Here is a 21,872-nt window from a genome sequence, read left to right on the forward strand (position 1 = left end):
TTAACCCCTGAAAAAAGGAAACCATAGCAACACTAGATGGCCCATAATAAGAGTGAGTGCCTGCTCTTGATGTTTGCTTTTCACTATCTCATTTTTAGAGGACAGCTAATGGACCATACAAATATTGAGTCTCATTCCCCCCGATGGAGTCCTCTGTAGACATTGCCTATTAAAAGGACAACTGTGACTTTTGTCTCTTGTCCTGAGGGAAAGAGGCCATGATGTTGCTTTTATAGAGCTCTGAGATATTTAAAGCATCATCATGTCTATTGCGCAAAGCCTGTTAAACATTTAACCCAATCAGGCAAGGTCAAACACACAAGCACAAACATGCGCACAGAGTAATCAGTCCACAGTGGGACAAATTGCATATTAACAAGGGCTTTAGGTCTATTGTGTCGATGCTTTTTCTCAGTGGGTGCTATTAGAAGAGCTAGCAGTGTGACAGGATGGGAATAGCCTTGAAGTGCAGCAGTGAAGTGATGTATCAGGCTTTTTCTTTCGGTTGTCTCTTCCAAATGTACTGTAATCTCAATTTGGGGTCCCATCGTGGCCCTCTAGTCTACATCACTATGAATATCATGCCCTTAATTCATTGCTGTAGGGAGTCATGTTTAATCAGCATCATTATTGGATTCTAACCATCTATTCCAGTCTCGTTACAAGAGAAACAGATACTTTTTGATAGTATGCCATTGAAATATGGTGTTAATCTTCTGAACTGGCTGACAAAATGACATTACGGGGTTCAGATCTCTGCCCTGTGGTGGTTCAATCGAGCTGTTAAAGATTTTTGACAGCCATCACAATCCAGTCCTCTAAGTGCGTGCAGGAATTCCATTGGGAAAAGACTTCCAGCTAGTTTAGAAGAGAGGATCAGCTGCACTCTTATAATTAAATGTCGAATTTATATTTGGAGTCTAAATAATTATGGATGAAAGTGTGACCAGATCAAAATGAAATCTGAGTGCACTAAATTATCACTGGAAAGAAAATCCTCAGAGATTAGGGTTTATGGCAGGGGCATTTGCAATTACGCTTGTAGAACTGCACAAGATGTTTATGTATTTTTTATGTAAATTGTTGAATTAAAGACTACAGGTAACACGTTTCAATGAACATGTTTACACATATTATAAATATATATATATAAACCACCCTGACTATATTAAGTTATTTATTCGTAAGCTTTTACATATGTTCCCCCTAGTCTTGAATATTCAATTACATCCTTTAGTAATAAAAAAATAACCAAGCAATGTGTGATTACAAGCAGCTTTTAATTACCATTATTCATATTAACATAATTAAAATGCTTGTAGTTAATTATAAACACAGTAACAAGATCACTGTAAAGTGTGACCTCAAACTGTAATAGCCTTTCAGTAATTAATGTCCATATTACCAAGGCATGTATTATTATTATTATTATTATTATTATTAATACAACAGACAACTCAAATTGAAGAGCAAATGTTTTCTCTTAATTATAGGCCTATCGCTTGTAGTGGGTTTCTCTCAGTAGAGCGCGGGTAGTGAGATTTAAAACCTGGACTGGATGAAGTAGCTCTACTGGATGATTTCTGGACTGGATGATTTCTGAACTCTACGCAGTGACTGGAGTCTGTTCCACTTAAACGGGACTCCAACACCGGCTTTTAGTCTGTGCGACACGCTATATCGGGACGGTTTGGTTTATTTTAAACATTTCTGTTCGGCAGATAAAAAATATACGAACTGGCTAATTATACGAGATGAATATTACTCGATAACAATTACTTGTTTATGGACTTGAGTGCAACAGCACTCTCGCTCATGTGAAATTGGGTAAACATCCATTCTTCCGCACGACACAGCTTGACATTTGGGTTTATTTGAACCATTTTTCATAGTGGAGACAAAACATACATACTGGCTGATTACTGTCTGAAATATAAATTACTCGACACCAATTACTTGTTTATAGACACACTCTTGCTCATGTGCAGTTGCTTAATTAAACATCCATACTTCTTCCATGCAGATTACGCACGAGAGACGCCACCGCCTCTGCTCCGGTGTGCACAGCGTTGCTCTCATCCCAGTGGCCTCAGACGCGATCTGTGAGGAAATCAGTGTAACACAACCAACTGTTCATATGTCATCTCGAATTTAGCCGACATCTGACATGCATGCTCATGTATCATCTCTTACTCAGGCACATCTGGTCACTTCGCAGCGCATCCGAACAGCAGGGTGAAGGACAGCCGCTGCGCTCCCTCCGCCCTCAATCACCCTCCGCTATTGGCCAGCGCGCACCGGCTTCATTATTCCAGTCTCACGGATGCGCGAGACACTCACTCAGCACGCGGATGAGAGAGATTCACGCAGAACTTCGGGTTTATCGCTACGGGAGGGACCTGTTACTGAAGCCACGGGAACGCACGGCACATGCATGAGAGCGGCACATGCGAGCGGCTCCCCGGTTTAGTTGGGGACGCAGGAGAGAAGCGCAGTGATGATGGGACGCTTTGGGAAGAAGGGACGATACTCCTGCTTTGGCTTCCTCGCGGTCCTGGTTCTCCTGCTGCCCTATGCGATGGCTAGAGGTAAGATAACTGTTTACGAAAGCCTAACGACAGACTTTTCCACCACATTTAGCAGTCTTGGAGAGTTCGTGGACTCTGAATCTTCGCTGTATGAATGAATACATATGCACTGAGCGATGCTCAATAATAACAGTATATTAGGTTTTTCCAATGCAAGGCACGACTGTTCCAGTCTCAATGGGGCTTTGCGGTGAAACACGTGTAGCAGATGTCAATTCGCGTAAAACTACCTACACGCATGTAAAAGTAATGCGCTTCAATCCCATCACTGTGCCAAACGCTTGAATAGGCAGAAGCGACTGTAGATAGAAGCGAGTGCCAAAGCACAAAAACATTTGCGCGCGACGTATTTTGTAAATGTCTGCAAAAACATGAAATGCTATCAGCAGTCTCCACTGGAAACCTTGTCATCAGTTCGGTTTGCATGAAGCTTGTGTTTACTGGAGTGAGAATGTCAAGCGTGCGTGCCATGAGGTGCGCCGCGCAACAGGCACAAAAGGCGGATTTCCATTAGATTCTGCACGCTTGTTCTTCAGCCGTCGTGTTCTTGATTGAAAATCGCTTAACACTTTTATTTACAGTGTACACGTTATTTATTTATTGCTTAAATTACAAGCAGCTTCATAAAGTACTTGTGAATTATGCGCGTAGGAAGTACGCCGTATTTTAAATGTACTTTTACTTTAAAATATTATAGATTTGGAAGTAAAAAATCACTTTGCGCTTTAAGCATTAGCATTTATTTAGTGATGTGATCATTATTTTAGTGTCTTGTGTGTTGATTTAGTGGTATTGTGTGGGAATAACACTGTGTGGTGTATGGAAATTTTACTCATTAGTTGACTTAATTTATCTTTTTATTTTCATTATTATGCTGGACAGTACAGCTTAAGTTTTAAGTTGTTTTAAGATTTGAGTTGTTGAGGAAGGTTGGCATATTACTAATATTATAATGATAATATGATTATATGATATTAGTATTAAACACACGCGCGCACACACACACACACACACACACACACACACACACACATGTTGGTTTTTGTGGTTTATGGGGACTCTCCATAGGCGTAATGATTTTTATACTGAACTGTATGTGCTATTGCCCTACACCAACCCTACACCTAAACTTAGCCCTCACAGGAGACTTTGTGCAATTTTAGATAAAAAAAAAACACCATTTAGTATGTTTTTAAGCCTTTTGAATTACGGGGACATAGGCAGTGTCCTCATAAACCACCTTCATATTGTAATACCTCTGGCATACCCATGTCATTATACAAATTTGTGTCCTCATAAACCACATAAACATGCACACACACACACACACACACACACACACACACACACACACACACACACACTGACAGTTACAGACTATAAAATATATAATAATGAAGAGATTCTGGTAACAGCTGCCAATTTATTTATTTGCTGTATATTAAACAGGATTGTTTTTATACTGTAGGAACATTGCATTGGAAATTGTAACTGAAAATAACATGTTGGTGTCCTATCCATAGATTTCCTTTTTAAATAATAAATTCAGCACTCTTAGCAAAGATTAATGTTGCATGTTTTTTTGAAGCGAAAGCAGAAGCAAGGCAGCAATGATCTTATGTTAAGAGTCATTGATGCTTAGCAAAGAGGTGGACAGGGTACAGAGACTATGAATACAATAACTATCATTAAGATGTTCAACCAAGATAGATTATTTGGATGTTTATAAACAAGTGTCCAATTAGAATTTTGTTAATTGCCAGTGTGTTTTTTTGCCCTTCCGTCTATCTCGTGGTCCAATTAAGTGTGGTGTCTGAAATTTAAAACATTTAAAAAGAAACCTGATGCTGTGGAGTGGACAATTTGAGGTTGATGGTCTTGTTATCAGTCAGGAGTTATTACCTGAGGCACCCCTAAGGGCCACTTTTGAGATCCGCTTTGTGTATCTGTTCATAGAGGCTAGCTAAGAGATTGTTGTAGCTGCCTTCTCTCGGGGTTTATTTCTATGAAATGGTGATTTTAGTTCATCATCCATTAATATGCTGATTTGGGTGATTTATTAAGATAAGGGACTTAAAGTGTTAAATCATAAAGTTGAGTCTTCAATTATGAATCTGCATCAGATTTTGTAAATTGATGGATACAGAATGCTCTTTCTCACTGTGCATTAAAAAGTCCTCTGATGTTTGCTACTGCGCAACATCTGACCTCCTGATTCTATCATCCCATATGACAAACTATTTTCAAGTCTATTAGCAAATTAACCCTCAGGATTTGATCCTCCTTCTTTCCTTAAACTATGGAAATCAGCTCAAACTGGCCTAACATTCATAATTAATGAGTTCTCCTCACCAGCATTAAGAAGGTATTGCATAAGATATATCCATTCCTCTCTGAGATATCGCTTTGTTGGTTCATTGGGAGAATTCATTAATATGCAAATGAAACCATGTCATTAAAATATCCAATCATCTGTCATGTTCACTTACACCGCCTCAAGCGCTGACATCATCTATTGTTTCACATTCACGCTCAGAAATGCTCTGCACCTGTCAGAAGGAAGTTGTTATTGAAAACCATAAACAAACCCAAACTATTACAGCATTTGCCACATTGCCTGTGGTCAGAGCGTTAAATGTCATTTTCCTTTAATGTATTGTAGGGTTTTTTTTTTTCATAAAGTTGATGTGAGACACAGAACGGAAATGTAGCCCTGGGCAGCAGTAGATGGAGATGTAACTGTGCCCGATTCAGTGATAGAGGCGCACATGATAATGAGTTCGAGTAGCTTTTGTAGTCTCCAGAGAGGTTCTCTGATGGTATGAGTTATGAATAAAGGCAGTGCGTTCCATCTGAACATAAGCAATGTTTAATTTATCATTCGGTATCGTTAGACCGACTCTCACAGTACTCCCAGCAGTCACTTTTTGACATCTACGCACGTATGAAGGAGAACCGTGATGTGAATCTGCAACGTGGGACATGACTCAGTTTTTTTTTTTTTGTGCGTCATTATGACATAAGTATATTCATCAATACAATATTTGGCTACTCACAAGATGTCTGTTAACATTGATGCATTGCAGTGTCCACAAGTATCTCGTACTGTAACCGCAAGGCATACATTTTCCAGAATACATCAGTGATGTCCCCAGAGAAATGTTTGGAACCTGTCCATGTTGTGAGAACTTGTCATGAACCTGGTTGGTGGAGAGTATTTATGAGAGCGAGAGAGAGGGACCTGGATCAGAAGATGCTTGTTAGGATGATGGAGTCCTCTTGTCATTTGTCATAGCTGTAACATGGAACACCATCCCTTGTGCTTTTCAGTAAAGGCTTAGAAGCTTTTTTTTGCTGTTCGGTATTTATGCATATGTGCGAACAGGTGTTAATGTGTAATTTCCCTCAGAGGTTTGTGATTTGCTGTATAATCCGTATGTGCAGCATTCACCCAACCAAGGTCATGTTTAATCTTTCAAGCACTCATAAATTTGTCAAAAGGAGGGAGGATCTTTGGAACCGCATGCATTTTCAATAACAAGAGGGCAGTGGAGGTAGATCCTGGGGGAGGCTGAGTTTGGAGATTTTTGTGTTCGCTTGCATCATTTTCTTGTGAGTGCTCGGGGGTGGAATTAGATGTTGTATTTTTGGTGATGTTCATCCTACACTCTATACTGACAGGCAATACAGGTGTATCTAAATGTGGGTCCTTAAGCCAGAAGTTTTGAGTACCTACAGTACAGGGTCCAAAATGAACTCTTAATCAGTGCCAAATGTGCAATGCTGTTAATGGCAACATGGTTTATCATATTGGAAGTTTGGCCTGCACTGACAAAAGTGATGTGATTCAAATCAAACACTATATAGATATCCTAACTGACTGCTACATCTCGTGTCTTCTGACAGCTTTTACTTCAGCTGAACATTTTCCATCTGATGTTTATCTCGCATGCCTAAGATTTTTTCCTTCAGGACTCCATGTGGTGACACATACATGGAATATTCCTCTCATTAAGCCACTAAAACGGAAATATGAGGAGCAAAATAACCATGTATCTTCATGTTTTTAGGTCCGTTGCAGTTTCACTGTGATACAGAAACTGACTCATCTAGGGTGACACAGTGACCTGTGCTGCTTGTTGGTAGTATTGAAGGAAAAACTGCTAAATAATTCCACAAAAATGGCCCTGGATACTTTCCAATAACAGCATTTCTCTCTTGGGTTGTGAGAGGTTGATGGGCTAAAATAGCAAATTTACTGTGAAAGCATAAAACATGGCCATCTCAAAATCATTACATTGCCTTGCTGTTTCATTTACCCAATGGATATTTGTAGAAAGTATTGCCTCTCAGTTCTCCTGGCATGTGCCCACACTACAGTTCCTACCCTGAGTGGCCTTGTTTTCAGTTTCTCCATCTTCATTTGTGTCTCCTCAGAGTGCTTTTGAGAGAGTGCTGAATGAAGAGCCTTGGAGATTGCTGTCCTTCCTCCACTGACCCTGGGTTTCACCACAAAGGCATAACTCGCACCATTAACTGTGAACTCTCGAGTATGAGTTCTTTCCTTTCTCTTCCTCTGTCCTAACTCTATTTAACTTTTCAGCATGCACACAGACCTCTTCAGGTGCTCTAAATGTTCTGGACTATCCTCCATATAATCATGTAGTGGTCTACTTATTTTTGTATTTTTCTTTCCAAAATAAAGAATAACCTTGAATTCTCTTGCAGGAGAAAGGAGGAAACAATAAGAAAAAAGGCTATAGATAAGTAAAAGTAAGTAAATTAGGGCAGTAAATTAGGGGAAAGATGTTTTCAAATGTTACTTTTTTATTAGTTCTACACCACACTGCATCATATGCCCAATCTTGAATATAAGGTTAGAATTATGGTCAAGAGACAGAAGAAAATGCAAACATGATCTAGTTGTTTTCTGCTACGTTAATACAAACAGTGACAGAAAATTACAAATTTTGTGAAAAAAAATATTATTTATTAATACATTTTGCCTTTAAATGTAGTATTGGAACATATATTTCCACTTAAATTAAATTATACATTTTGAATGCTTCTAACGTTTTTTTTTTTTTTTTTTTTTACATTTGACTGCTTTTGTCATTGTGATAATTACATTAAAGCTGATATATTATATATTTGTTTTTGTTTTGTGATAAAAAATTGTACATAATGGTAAGTTTTTATGGAACTTCATGTACTCTGCATAATCTAATAATATCAACAACAATGTATAGTAATATTTACTTATTAATACATTTAACTAAAATATTTTGTTTATATAGCCCCATTGACCTGTTTGCCTATAAAAAAAATTAAAGTTCATGATTGACTTCAATCATTAAAGCATTCTGACCCAATCAGAATCTTGCTGATTCGTATTTTTACAGTTGCAATGCAATAATGACAAATTAACAAGCACTCACACAAATGCACACTTACTTGCACGCTTGCATGCACACACAGTAATGACTGTTTGATGGATAACATGAATCAACAACCTCTATGCAGTAATCACACAAATGTAAACTAGTTTAATGTATTCTCCCCTCATTACCCCACCATGACAGATGTCTGCTATTGTTCATTGTATTTGAAAAATGATCCGACAAGTCTCTTTGATGTAAATCGATACCGCTCCCAAATATGAATATTTCATGTTTTAATAATCAATTGCAACATTGACAGAGATGTAAGAGGCTGTCTGTAATAAAATATAATGCAATTTAATCTCAGAGGCTGCGATGGCTGCGCTGTCATTGAGCAGTGTTCTGATTGGCCCGTGGGCAGTATTGATCACTGTGAGACTGGCAACATGAGCAAGCAAAACTAGCTAGCAAGACAGTTTAACAAGCATGTCCTTTTTTCCCCATGCATGAATCTTATGCATTGTCTTTGAAATGCGAAACTGTGGTGGGACATTGCTGAAAGTACTGTGTAAAGAATACATCAGTTACTTTTATTATTATTTTTTTTTACAGTTGTAGATATTGTAGCATGAACATGGAGTATATCCATTACTTTAATGCTCTAGAAATGGCCTTCATGATGGACAATACCAGTTTAGACCAGAATTAATTTCCATGCAGGTCCAGCCTGGTTTATGAATAATAAATGCAGGTTTATGCTGCCTAGACACTTTTTATTCTGGTTAAATGCAGGTTATACAATTTTATGCTGGTTAAATGTAGGTTTATGCTGGTTGAACATTTTGTATGCTGGCTAAATGCAGGTTTACTAGTTAGGGGTTGGTTTGTGTTATTAGATGCTGCTTTATGTTGGTTTATAATGGTAAGGTGCTGGTTAAAAGTTGGTTTATTCTGGTTAGATGTTGGGTTATGCAAGCCTGTTTTGCTAGTTAGAAGCGTTGGTAAGAATAATTCCCTCAAACATTTCTCATCCTCATGTTAAACATGAATACACCCCCAAAAATATATGGTTCTACTCATAAGAATCTACAAGATGTTTTTTTGTGATTGTTCTGCGCAAGGTTTGTACTGAACAGAGAATCTGCCCATTGTTTTTGAGAGAAAGCCTCCAGGTACTGTAAGTTCTTTGGTTTTTCCCAGTGTGCTCAGCATGTTTGAGCTCTCAGCCACACTGGCTCAGTGATGCTGAGGTCCAGCTTTGCTGCTCAGGACAGCTAAGGCACTCATACACAACTATCATAAAAGGAGGCAACAGATGTCTTGTGGGATATGCTTAAATATCAGTTATGTAGATTCCCCAGCACAGTAAAAATGCAATGCTAAATAATTAGCAGATTCTGCCAGTCAAATGTTAACACATGAGCACAGCTGAACCATCATGATCTCAAATTCTCACATACATCTGAATTTAATTAAAACTATAGCCTTGCTTTAAATAATGAGTGTGTCACTGTATCATATGGTTCTATCTTCTTTCTCATTTCATACACATGTTCTTGAGGCCACTCATAGGATGTGCTCTGTGTTCCGTGAACAGCTGAGGAAAGCGGCACGTTCTTATGTGCATTTATTTTTCATTCTCTCTCTCACTCACACATCCGCACACACACACACACACACACACACACACACACACACACACACACACACACACACACACACACACACACATACACACACACACACACACACACACATACACACACACACACACAGGCCTTGTACAGTGAAAGGCTCGCTGCATCTGCATGTTGATGTATGGTCAGCATTGTCAGTGTAAAAATCTGCTGGTGCTTCACGCTTCTGTGACTCACTGCTTGTAAAAGAGCCGGAGAGCTGCACAAATCAGGTGTTTTGTGAAAAACACTCACACTTACAATGCATTGCCAGCTAGAAATGTTTTTTCTTCACAGCCCTTTTAACTTCAGTGTAGGTTTAAGTTATAGTCTGCATTAGATTTCAGATTGCCTCCCACTGTGGCATTGCAAATGTTTCTCAGAAGCATATTGTCTTCTCAAACTCATTTGAGAATAGTAGAGAAAAATGCTCTTTGCGCACAAAATTCTTTCTCCTGTTTGTTTGGAATTATTTTTTTCAGCAGGCTATCAAGAAATATGCTCTTGTGTTATTTTTTTCAGTCTGATTGAATGAGTTAATAGGTAAGCAGGGTGCAATTTATTGTTATAAGTATTTTATGTACTTGTACTATAAATTGTGCATTTTCATTTTCCTACATTGTTACAGTTAGATTACATTTGCCATCATCTAATACCCAAAAGTTTTAGTCTTTGAAAAAAAAATTATAATATTAAATGTCAAATAATCTTTAGTAAATCTCACAATGAATATCAATGTTGTGATGCCATTAGAAGCCTTTTTTAATAGAAAAAACAGTGTACAATTTTTATATCAGCCAGTTATTTAAATAATATTAAAAAATAAAGCTCGATTTTTATTCTAATAAAAATGTATTGATTTTTTATAACTAAATTAGTAAATAAATGTGCTTAACGTTTGTACAGTATGTAAAATTATGTATATTTGACTAAACTGATTTGTTACGACTACCTCACTTGTACCTGCTCACTAAACTAATATAAACTAACTAATAATAAACTAATAATCCCTGAACAGGCATTTGAAGGGAACCATGGGAAAGAAACAGAAACCATTCGCCTTATTAGAAGTCAGTGTACCATCAGAATGACTTTGAAACTGATATTTCTTATCAGTAAATAAAAATCTTATTTATTGTTGCTTAATGTGTCTCTGTGCTGTCACATTTTGAGCATTCCACAGGTGGTTCTTGTATTAATGCATATGCTTCTGTGCCTCTTTTTAGACTTTCTTAATGCATTTTTTAGGCTTGTATGCTGCCTCAGATGCATTTTTGTGCCATCCCCCCTCCCTCCAACCCAAAAGTGAAACTATCTATGAGCCTCAGTAGGCCCTGAGACTCCTGAGCTGTAGCACTTTAAGCAGTTAGCACAACTTCCTGCAGTGCAGAGAGTCCCCTGAATGCCCTGCACCTAAAGTGTGATTCAACAGGGCTAAGTGCTTGACATCACATTTACTTGTTCCTGCTCCTCACTGTTCCAGGTGATACTATCTCCCTCTTTGATACCATACATACACACACTCACCATTTTCATCTCCTTCATTCTCTCAAGGTCTCACTTTCTGTCCTGCACAGATATTATACTTTAATATCCCACTTTCTAAAACTTTCTGTTCTGTCTTCACGTTTCCCTTCTGTCCTGCCCTTTCTTCACACATTTCGGCTCTCTCTTACACACTTATGACTTGTGGGAGAGAAAACCCAAGCGAATAAAAAAAGAAAACTTTCATGGTCACACATTGAGGTGCCGAATGGCTGCAGTATGATAATCTGGCTTTAACAAATGAAAATGACGACCCTGAGACGGGGGCGGCTCGCTGTGGCCCATGCGCCCGAGGTCAATGCAGTCTTTTATTTTCCAATTAGCAAAAGAGAGGTGAGTCGCAGCCTGCCGGGGTCTCTCTCCTCCAGCTATAGCTGTTCCTTCCGCTCCCTCATATAATTCCATTCCGTTCTGCGATTTACATGCAAATTACTATTCATTCAGAAGTGAAATTGGGAATGTGCATGCTAATGCTAAGAGACCACCATCATAATCTTTGTTCCCCGTGTCACCTGACTGCGCACACATTGACGGCATGTGAGTGTTTTCTGGCAATGAGAAGAAATTGAAAAACCTTTAAAAGGCCACTTTTTAACTCACACAAATGCACAGCAATAGAAATGATAGAAATCAAAGGTACAGGATGACACTGGACGAGGAAAAAAGCTACCACTTGACTCACTAATTATTATCCACAATTCCTCATTTCTCTCTTTCATCCTTTCTGCAACATCAGATAATGCAACTTGAGAATGACACAATGCTGCCTAATCATGCTTCCTATGTTTAGTAAGTGTGCTATTTGTGTTCTTCCAATGTGTTGTATCTATTCATATAAGTGCCTCCAAGGAATTTGCTAATGATTATTGTTTTGAGTGCAATTCTATAGCATCGTTTCAACAGTGCAGGTCAAAGGTCATGCCCCATACACCAATTAGCCTTCAAAAAGCTCTGGAGCCACACTGTGGATCAATATCTGGATGTATATTATCAAGGCAGACAAGGGAAGGAAAAAGCCTTAAAAATTGTAACATTTACACAGTTCAGCCTTTTCACTTAGTCCTTGGCTTCTCTCTGTGTGTTATTATTTTGTGTGTGTGTGAGTACATACTGTATATATATGTATATATATATATATATATTTATTTTCTATGTGTATATATACACATTTATTCCTGGAAATAACCAGAAATCTTAGTATAAAACTAGTTTTTATTTAAATAATAATAATAAAAAAAGTATTAAAAATGAAGAAACCTTTATGATGTAAAATGTATAAATGTATTTAACAAAATATAATGTTTATTTAGCACTATTTCTGTCACCAATAATAACAATAATAATAATAACCTCTCTCTCTCTCTATACCATAATCTGCTCTTTGAGTGTTGTATCACAGCAGTACTCATCATGCATATTTTATAAGAGTTTTTACTACTGAGTGATGAGGTTGTCTTCCATGTCAAACAGCCATCGGTAGTAGCTCACTCTGTTCTGCGCAGCTGTCAGATTGGTAAGAGGTCTAAATCAGTGTGCACGCAAGAGGGAGAGGGGGTTTCATAAGTAGCATGCTTCAAAGGAAACCGAATGCAAGAGACGCTCGTGTTTAGTTTACTCTTTAAATTTCTAAACAGCACACCTGCATCACCCGAGGCTACTGTGACCTTGGATGGTCTGTTAAAGTTTGAGATGTGTTTGAAACCTGTCATGCTCACAATCTGCCTGTACGTGGACAGAGATTGCAGTTGTTTTAACCTTTCATGATCACGGTTGCTTCCATGCATGTATATGAAAAAATAAAAAAATAAATCTTGCATTGAAAAAATACTTATAGTTTTCAAGGTGAGATCAATAGTACAAAATGGGCAGTGATTTATGCCAGTATGACGGTGATTTTGTTTTACATTTTCTATTAAATAATATTTAAGGACACACTCATTGGCATAATGGTGTATTGATATAACCTCTAGTTGAATGAATTGGAACGAATCTTTTTGAGGAACAAAATAATAAAAAATATTGCAGTAATCAAAACAGATTTTTTTTTTTAAATTCTTGTAAAAAAAGATTCGGTGAAGGTGAGCTCTTGCAACGAAGAGTGAAATATGGACTTTAATTTACGCTTGCATACCCTTGACAAAAGATATTGTTTTCTTTTAAAATTAAATGTGTATTTTAAATTAGGCCTGTTTCAGTCATGAAAGATTCTTTTGAATAATTCAGTGGCTCATAATATTTAAAGACATATTCAATGGCCAATGCATACTGGTGTATGCATTGATATAACCTATGTCCACCAAATGAATCGATGAATGAATCTGAATTAAACTTTTTTGGTGAACAAAATAAAAAAATGCTGATTTAAAATACCCATCTGTTAAGACTCTTCCGAATATGTATTGGTTTTGTAATCAAAGTAATAAACTTAGTCTTATGGCTGGAATACAGCACACAAAGTTTGCCTGGATTTTTATCCCAATTTATAGTCTGGACAAGTTGACTTTTGAAAGTCAAAGCCAGTCTGCAGATTTAAGTCAACATTTAATGAAAAATAGTGTATGATGGTCACAGTCTCTGACTTCTTAGTTTCAGATTATAATTCTATCCAATTGGAGGACATCAAACATTCGATGTCTTGTCTTGAATTAAAAATTATGTCTTGAACTGAATTAAAAAAACAAACATTGTTTTAATTTTTCACGCATCTCCTAGTAACAAGGTACATGTTTCTGCTTGAGTTTGTTGTGTTCAGAACATTATAAGAATCAAAGAGCAGTTCGGTTTTGGGATCAATTTCCAAATCTTATTCATAGATTGATGTTGTAAAACATTTTTGAGCTGTATTACTCTTGTTACTTTCAGAATGACCTTGTAGATGTTTTGAGAATCTCCACAAAACATGTAATTGAATCTGTAAGGTCTTGCAGTGCATTTGCTTTTCTCTATGTCATCCCTTTGTCTCGCTCTTCTCGCTGTTTCTTTTTTCCCCCCTCTCAGACATTTCACCCAAAACAACCATACTGATTGTGATCTTTATAAAAGAAAAGCAAGAGACCCAAAAATGAAGAGAAAGAGAAAAAGGGATGGAGCAAGTGAGAGTGAGTTGAAAGTAATAGACTGGAAGAATCGATTGCGGGGAGCTACAGCAGAAGATATTAGAGAGGAATCATGCTCACCCGCACTCTTCCCCCTGGCTTCTTTTTGTTGTTTTCTTCTAGTTTGGAGACCTCTCTCTTTCCTGTCTTCCTTTCTTTTCCCTTGTCTCTTTCACACTTCCTTCCTTTTCTTCGTTTCCTAAAGTCGGTTTGCATCAGGGACCAATTAAACGCAGCCGACGTCTCTCAGCTCTGAGCCTCTGCTGCACACTTCCTGTCCAAACTGAATCTATAATCGGCTATAATTTGACTGTGTGGACTCCAGTCTAATCTAGTCCCCCAATAAGCATCTTCACCAGTGCCCATTAATTCAGAACAACCTAATGATGCTCCTCACAGTCACACAATTTACTGAACACAATGATTGCTACTGATTGTTTACTCCACCAGCAAACCATAAGAAGCAAAAAGCAATCAATTGCATCTATTAAAATGTTATTTATATTCCAAGGACTGTGTGAACAGGATGTGGGTAGAGATCTGACTAGAGATGGAAATCCTAGATGCTACATTAGCAAATGTTGCTGATTACCATGTTATGTCAGCGCTTCTGCCATATTAGGCAAAACTTGCTTGTAAACATGCTAGAGAATTTACACATTTCATATTACATAAGTGTGTGTACGTATATATGTATTTATATTAGTGCTGTCAATCAATTAAAAAACAACAAATTAATCACACTTTTTTAAGTTAATCGCAATTGATTGCGATTAATCCCACCTAACATTGAAGTTTTTATATATACTTTTAGAATGCAACAATTTCACATAAAATCTTCAAATTAATGTTGAAGCAACATAAATTTTCTGCGCTCGCTTGACTAGCGCCTGTCACTGAGGCGAAGTGGAGTGAGCATCTCCTGCTTGATGTGATCGTAAAGACGTTTTGTGTCTAAATAAATGCTATTCTTTTTTTTAGATTTATTGTTAGTGTTTTACCTTTATTGTGATACAACAGTGGAGAGCTGACAGGAGAGAGAGAGGAGGGCGGGATCGGAAAAGGTCCTCAAGCACGGATTTGAACTCGGGACGCCCATGGCATTATATGTTGGCACACATGCCCACTAGGCTATCGGTGGCGACAAATACTGTAAATGCAATTCTTGTCAAGAAAAAAGAGACGTGAGTGGGGTGATCAACCTTGAAGCCCCTGCATTAACTGCGAAAAATATTTAGGAAAAATTAATTGCTTGTGTTAACATGCTAATTTTGACAGAACTAATTGTATGTGGCATTTGTATGTATTCCATATGTATGATTCTAGCAAGTGTCTGTGAATCTGGGTTGTAAATGCAATGATAGCTGATTTGATCTCAGGTAGGTGGTAGCCATAAATTAAGCTGAATTGGGAGCTAAATTCCTTGTACTGTAGTGCTTTTCAACAAGGTCTTCAACCTTTGATTGCTCTAGTGGGACGTTCATTGCAATTAGTGTACGGTAAGTCAGTTTAGATAAAGTGCGTTTGCTAAACGACAAGTTGTGTATTCTTTATGTAACAGAACCCCATATTTCACTGCATCTTCTGGAGCGTTAGTTGCAAAATGCTTTTTGGTGAGTAATGTTTTGGAAATTCACTTGACATACATGATCCAAGTCGGCGTAGACGAGTTTTGACAACACTGTAGCAGCCTGTCTTTGAACCTTCCCATAAAAATCATAACTTTATCTGTTTGTGCACCTCTTTATCTATTTCCCAGGGGTTCTGCTGCGTTTCACTCCATCATATGGCATTTTCGGAGAGAGATGCGCGTGTAAGAATGTCTGTGTGAAAACAGACACACGTATACACTGATATGAATACACAAATCCACCCACACACGTGCCTTCTCCATCCCTCTCCTCATTTGATCGCTGCAGATTTTAAATTGGTGTCAATCTGCTCTCGCTCTCTCAGCTCCATTTAAGGAGAGAATGATGGGTATGCGAGTAGAGTGTGTGTGCCTGAATGTGCGTTCCCTATCCGTCCTGCTCTTCTTCACCTCTCTTAATTCCACATTACGTTAATGGCGTCTTTTTCTTGCTCAGTAGTGCAGGGCAATCCTGGGAAGAGAGGAGGCCAGCTAATGAAAAGGTAATGACATGCCGTCCACTGTCATAATGGCCAATTATCTCGCTCTCAGATTCCGGCAACACATAGAGTGCTGAGTTCCCACTGTCTGTCTCACCCTGTAGATACTTTAATGAGCACTTAACGTCCCTCTTTTTCTCATTTTGCTCATCATTCAAATGTTTTGGTCTAGTATTGTCATAGCTAGATCTTTGGAGCGATGTGTGTATAAGTGTGTGCGTACCTGTGTGCATGTGTACCTGCTTTAGGACTTACGAGTGTTGGAGGAGGTACATAGATTGCACTTGAGGTAAAGTACCATGTGTTTCATTTGAACATAAGATGGGTTAGAGCTCAGTCTGATATTATTAATCAGCCAGTAATTGTCAGTCAGGGATTGGTTTATTACGAGGTTCTCTGGAATACTTTATTCTGATTGGTTAATTGCGGCATCCTAATATTCATGTCACCCATGGTAACAATACATTAGGCTATATATCAGACCGTTTGTCCAGGTAACTGAAACCGGTACTACTTTTAAACCATGGAATTGCCATCTTGCACCTTCAGGTTTACTTTTTTTTATTGAATATTTTAATGCTTGTTTTATTTAAATACATGTATTTACTTAAAAAAATATATATATATATATATTTTCATAAGTATAAATAAAATAGTGTACTATTTTATTTAATAAAATATGTATTACATTTTTCTATTTTTACGCTTCCTATTGAGCCTTGTCGAGAAATAAAATAAAATTATATACATTTAATTGATAAAAATTATTTAAATGTAAATAAAATAATGTATTCCTTTTGTTGGTTGTAGTCATGCTATATATTATATTATATTATATTATATTAGTGTTTGTCTTAATAATTTGTCTTGTTTGTGTATTATATTGTGTTTGATTTGTACATTGTATTGGGATTTTTTTAAACAAGCTTTAAAATAATATACAGGTAAATTATAAATAATTTCTACTCAAATGTTTTACATCCATAAAGATGATTTGAACTGGCTTGATTGTTAGCACCTGCAACATGATTTATTTCTTCTCAAGCAAGATATATTATACTTTGGAACATGTTGGAGTAAAACTAAAAGTTTCCCAAAATAAAATAAAAAAGAAAGAAAAATGCTTCAGAACAGAGTAAAAATACTTTGTTACTGTCTCCCATTGGGATCTACACAAACTTACCCTGCAGATATACACACAAGTAAATATTAGCATTTTCCCGAACACACTGCAGTTACGATGCCTCCAGGTTTGCACATAGCTGCTCATAAATTTAGATTCTGAGAAGTGAAAAACAGAGAGCAGATAAAGATTGCTGCTCTCAATCACACTGCGTGTGTCTCCTTGAATGTATATGTATGTGTGTGTGAGTTAAGGAGAATGAATGTTTACACACGGCCCTGGTAAACTGCTGTTTTTATGGCATTTTGCTCTTGGAGGCGCAGGCGCAGTCAAACCTAGCCCTCCGGCTGCTGCTCTGTTATTACACTGCGGCGGCTGCCGTCGCATCTTCATAGACCCCAGCGCACAGCTGAGAATTCAGCTTAACCACATCAGGCCATTAAAACACACCTATAACTGACTAATAGTGGCCATTACAAGTATCCTTTGGACGGGTAAAATAATAGCATCTATAAATCAGCGCTTACTGTGACATTCCATGCCTGTGGTGAACAATCTAGGGAAAAAAGCTAAGAGAAAGAGAAAAGAATAATAATCACTGGCCTCTGTAAATATCAGGCACTTGTAATTTTGCCCATGTTTGATTACTTTACACATCATACTGCCTCCAGGCCTAATAATAATTAATCAGCTTGATTACAAAGTGGCGACTGTAGTGTTCATGATCCCCTTGTGTGGCAGAAAATGGCACATATGAATCCATCCTGACCATGCAGAGTCTGAGATCTTTCCAGTTTTAAATGAAGCTTCCTCAGCTGCAGAGAAGTCAATACTGCCCATAGCTTGTCTCATTCCGCATCACGCCGATGCAATTTGCAGAGACAATTTAAATGTCAGAGGCACACAGCATGGCCAAAACCACTTCGGTAATGTCATTAGAATCGAGTGAGCTGCCGCAGTGCATCTCTGTAGTATGGAAGGTGAGGGACATGACCCCGCTCCAGGTGTCTGCTACTGTAAGGCTGCATTGCTTCGTTTCCCTTCGGCCGACATTTTTTATTTTTATTTTTAGTCTAGGAGAAGAGGTCAGGAAGTTGTCTGAGAAAAGTTTACCCAGGCAAAAGTTAGATTGGGCTGGATGGCCTCTGACATAATGTGGAAAATTGTAAAGTGAACATGTTCCTGTAATTGCTTGTTGAGGAATGCCAGCAACTCTGGATTGATAGCAACAGTGCCAAACCAAGATGGTCTGGTTGTATCATTAGTGGCAGGGTTGTCGTCATGGCATTTAAATTAAAACTGACCACACAACACAAGAAGTAGTTGTGTTTATCTGTATGTCAGTGTATCTATCTATTGTTTGTTGTTCTATCTCGTTTTACCCTTAGATCATTCTATCTGCCGTTCTCTCTAGTTCATATGTCTGTCAGTTGTTCTGTATATAGATCTGTGTTTAGCTTCATCATTGTAGTTATCATGCTAGTTCTCTGTTTCATTCTTTTATTCTATCTGGAATATAAACTTCAAGGCTTTTCTAAAAAAAAAACCAAAAAAAAAACCAACAACTTAGATTTGACAAATTTGCTTTACCATTTAACCGTTTTATACAAATTTATTTGAATTTGGATTAATTTAAATTCCAATTTTACATTTAAATTTAGTGTAAAATTCAACTAAATTAATTCAAATTTGGGAATTGATTTGGATTGTGAAAGTCATCCTCAGTTAAATTCTGAATGGTCCATTTTCAACCCCCCCCCTATAAAAAAAACCCACACACACAGAGAATTACTAGAGGCAACAGCAGTAATCAAAAGATTAACATTAATGCACAAAGCAAGAACACCTGCACAAAATACAAGACAAACGGTATTTATTTGGGTGAATACAGCATAGCTTACAATATTACATACATTTAAAGTCGTTTAACAATCATTTTAGACATAAAAATGTAACATTTAAAAGTAGCATTTCAATTTAAGTGTGTTCAACCGTTCTTTGTAATTGCTTTTCACCGAAATAGTGCTAAATCTCGTGCCAGTGTGTCACCGAAATCTGAGCCGGTGATGGCTACTCTAGAACATATTTTAACATCAAATTAAATTAAACTCAGTACTATAACAAATAAAACCAATTTATGTTATGCAAGGCAAAAGGCATTTCAATTAAATTAAGTGACTTCTGCTGACGCAGCTGACTGACATCTCGTCCTTATGTTGAGTTGCGTAATACAATTTACAACACAGTAATAACTTTATAAATTAAATAAAATGTAAACAAACCTTTAGTTCGCTGAAGAAGTGCACCAAATCGGCAGCGCTGGTAACCACTCTCTCCTATAGTGGACATAAAAAGCCTGCACTCTGACTGTAACTCAGCAGCTGGGTTGTTTCATTGGAGACAGGCTCAACCCAGCGGTTGGGTAGAAAAAAAAATAACTCCGCATTAAAAATGACCCAGCAACTTACAGAAAAACAACCCACAGTGGCGTGTCTGAAGGGGTGGCACCGGCCCCCCACAAAATATGCTTTGCCCCCCATGTGCTCGAAGACCTTTGTTGGATGCCCGTGGTCTTTGGGTCCTGCACAACACTGCATCACTCATTGGCATGACAACACTGCATCACTCATTGGCATGATTCTGTCATTGACATTACTAAATGGGCCCAGGAATACTTCCAGAATCCACTGTCAGTAAACACAATCCACCGTGCCATCTGCAGATGCCAACTAAAGCTCTATCATGCAAAAAGGAATCCATATGTGAATATGGTCCAGAAGCGCTGTCATGTCCTATGGGCCAAGGCCTAGAGATTGGCATGGTTTTATTTCAGTTAGCCTAATAGCTGGTTTGATTTGCATTGAGAGGTGATCTTATGGAAAGTACTCCATGCCAATCTCTAGGTATGGTGAAGGCTATGTGATGATGTGGGGCTATTTTAATTCCAAAAGCCAAGGGAACTTTATCAGGATGCATAGTATCCTGGATCCATGAAGTAACTGGCCTTTAAAAATAAAAATCTGCCTGCCTCTATGGGAATTTAACATAGGGGTGCCCAAACTTATGCACCCTGCATTTTAAGGAAGAACATTTATTTATTTACGATACATTATTCATTCACAAAGAAAATTGGTGTCCTTAAAGGTAGTATTTTTCCCAATTTTTTTAATTAAGGCATTAAGTTGAAGATGATTTTTTATTCCTCTTTTTAGTCAACTTTAGCATGGGTGCCTAAACTTATGCATAGCACTGTATATATACAGTGGTGTGAAAAAGTGTTGGCCCCCTTCCTGATTTTTTATTTTATTGCATGTCTGTCACACTTTAATGTTTCAGATCATCAAACAAATTTAAATATTAATCAATGATAACACAAGTAAACACAACATGCAGTTTTAGGCCCCGTCCACACGAAGACGGGTTTCTCTGTATACGCATACATTTTTTACCGTATAGGCGTTTCGTCCACACGAAACCGGCGTTTTCGAAGAGTGAAACCGATCATTTTTGAAACCGGGTCCCAGGGTGGATAAATTTGAAAACGCCGGTTTCATGTTTTCATGTGGACGGCGAATCCGTATATTTTCTGAAACGATGACGTCATCAGCCCACGTCTCGCCCCTAATCAGACACCGCTACGTCACATAACAGCGACAACAACAACAACAATGTCAGACTACGTGCCTGTGTTCATGCTGCAGAACCTACTGAGCTCATTAGTTTTATTAAAGCAAAATCTTCTGCTTTGTGTGTTAGTTTATATTCAGCGCGCAAGGTTTACGCACATGGTCCAAGTCTTCTCTGTTTTTATGTGTATCTCTGTGGCAGAATTACAGCGCCACATATTGGTCTGGCATGTATACTACATCGTTTTCAGTCGGTTTCAGTGATTCCGTGTGGACGCAGATATTTCCTGAGACGCAGAGGTGTCAGGTAACGAAGTACAAATACTTCGTTACCTTACTTAAGTAGAAATTTTGGGTATCTATACTTTACTGGAGTAATTATTTTTCAGCCGACTTTTTACTTCTATTCCTTACATTTTCACGCAATTATCTGTACTTTCTACTCCTTACATTTTAAAAATAGCCTCGTTACTCCTATTTAATTTCGGCTCGTTTTCATTCCGGCTTGTCATCGTCATGGGCACTGCTAGGTCATTTTTAGGGGGGCTCTAGCACCCCTAAATTTCTGCTCAGCCCCCCTAAAAATCTTGCGATTCTTCCCCTTTAAATTTCAAAGGCAGCAGACTTCGGCTCTTCCCATCTTCCCATCTTCCCATCTTTCTGCGCGTTCTTTAATCCACAGACTGCGGTGGCGCAGAGGAGAGGACA

The 21,872-nt window shown here is 37.9% G+C and overlaps 1 protein-coding gene across 1 annotated transcript in view; it reads left to right on the forward strand.

The window, feature by feature from the left end:
• Nucleotides 1-2,497: 2,497 nt before the first annotated feature.
• Nucleotides 2,498-21,872, forward strand: part of LOC306856026 (netrin receptor UNC5D-like) — a gene marked incomplete at its 5' end in the record, with an annotated part of 279,601 nt that continues 260,226 nt past the window's right edge. Inside the window, one exon of the mRNA XM_079394991.1 lies at nt 2,498-2,588. Coding sequence (XP_079251117.1) covers nt 2,498-2,588 — 91 coding nt within the window. The remainder of the gene's footprint in view (nt 2,589-21,872) is intronic.

The sequence above is a fragment of the Barbus barbus genome, assembly GCF_936440315.1.
Source record: "Barbus barbus genome assembly, chromosome: 36".
Lineage (NCBI taxonomy): Eukaryota > Metazoa > Chordata > Actinopteri > Cypriniformes > Cyprinidae > Barbus > Barbus barbus.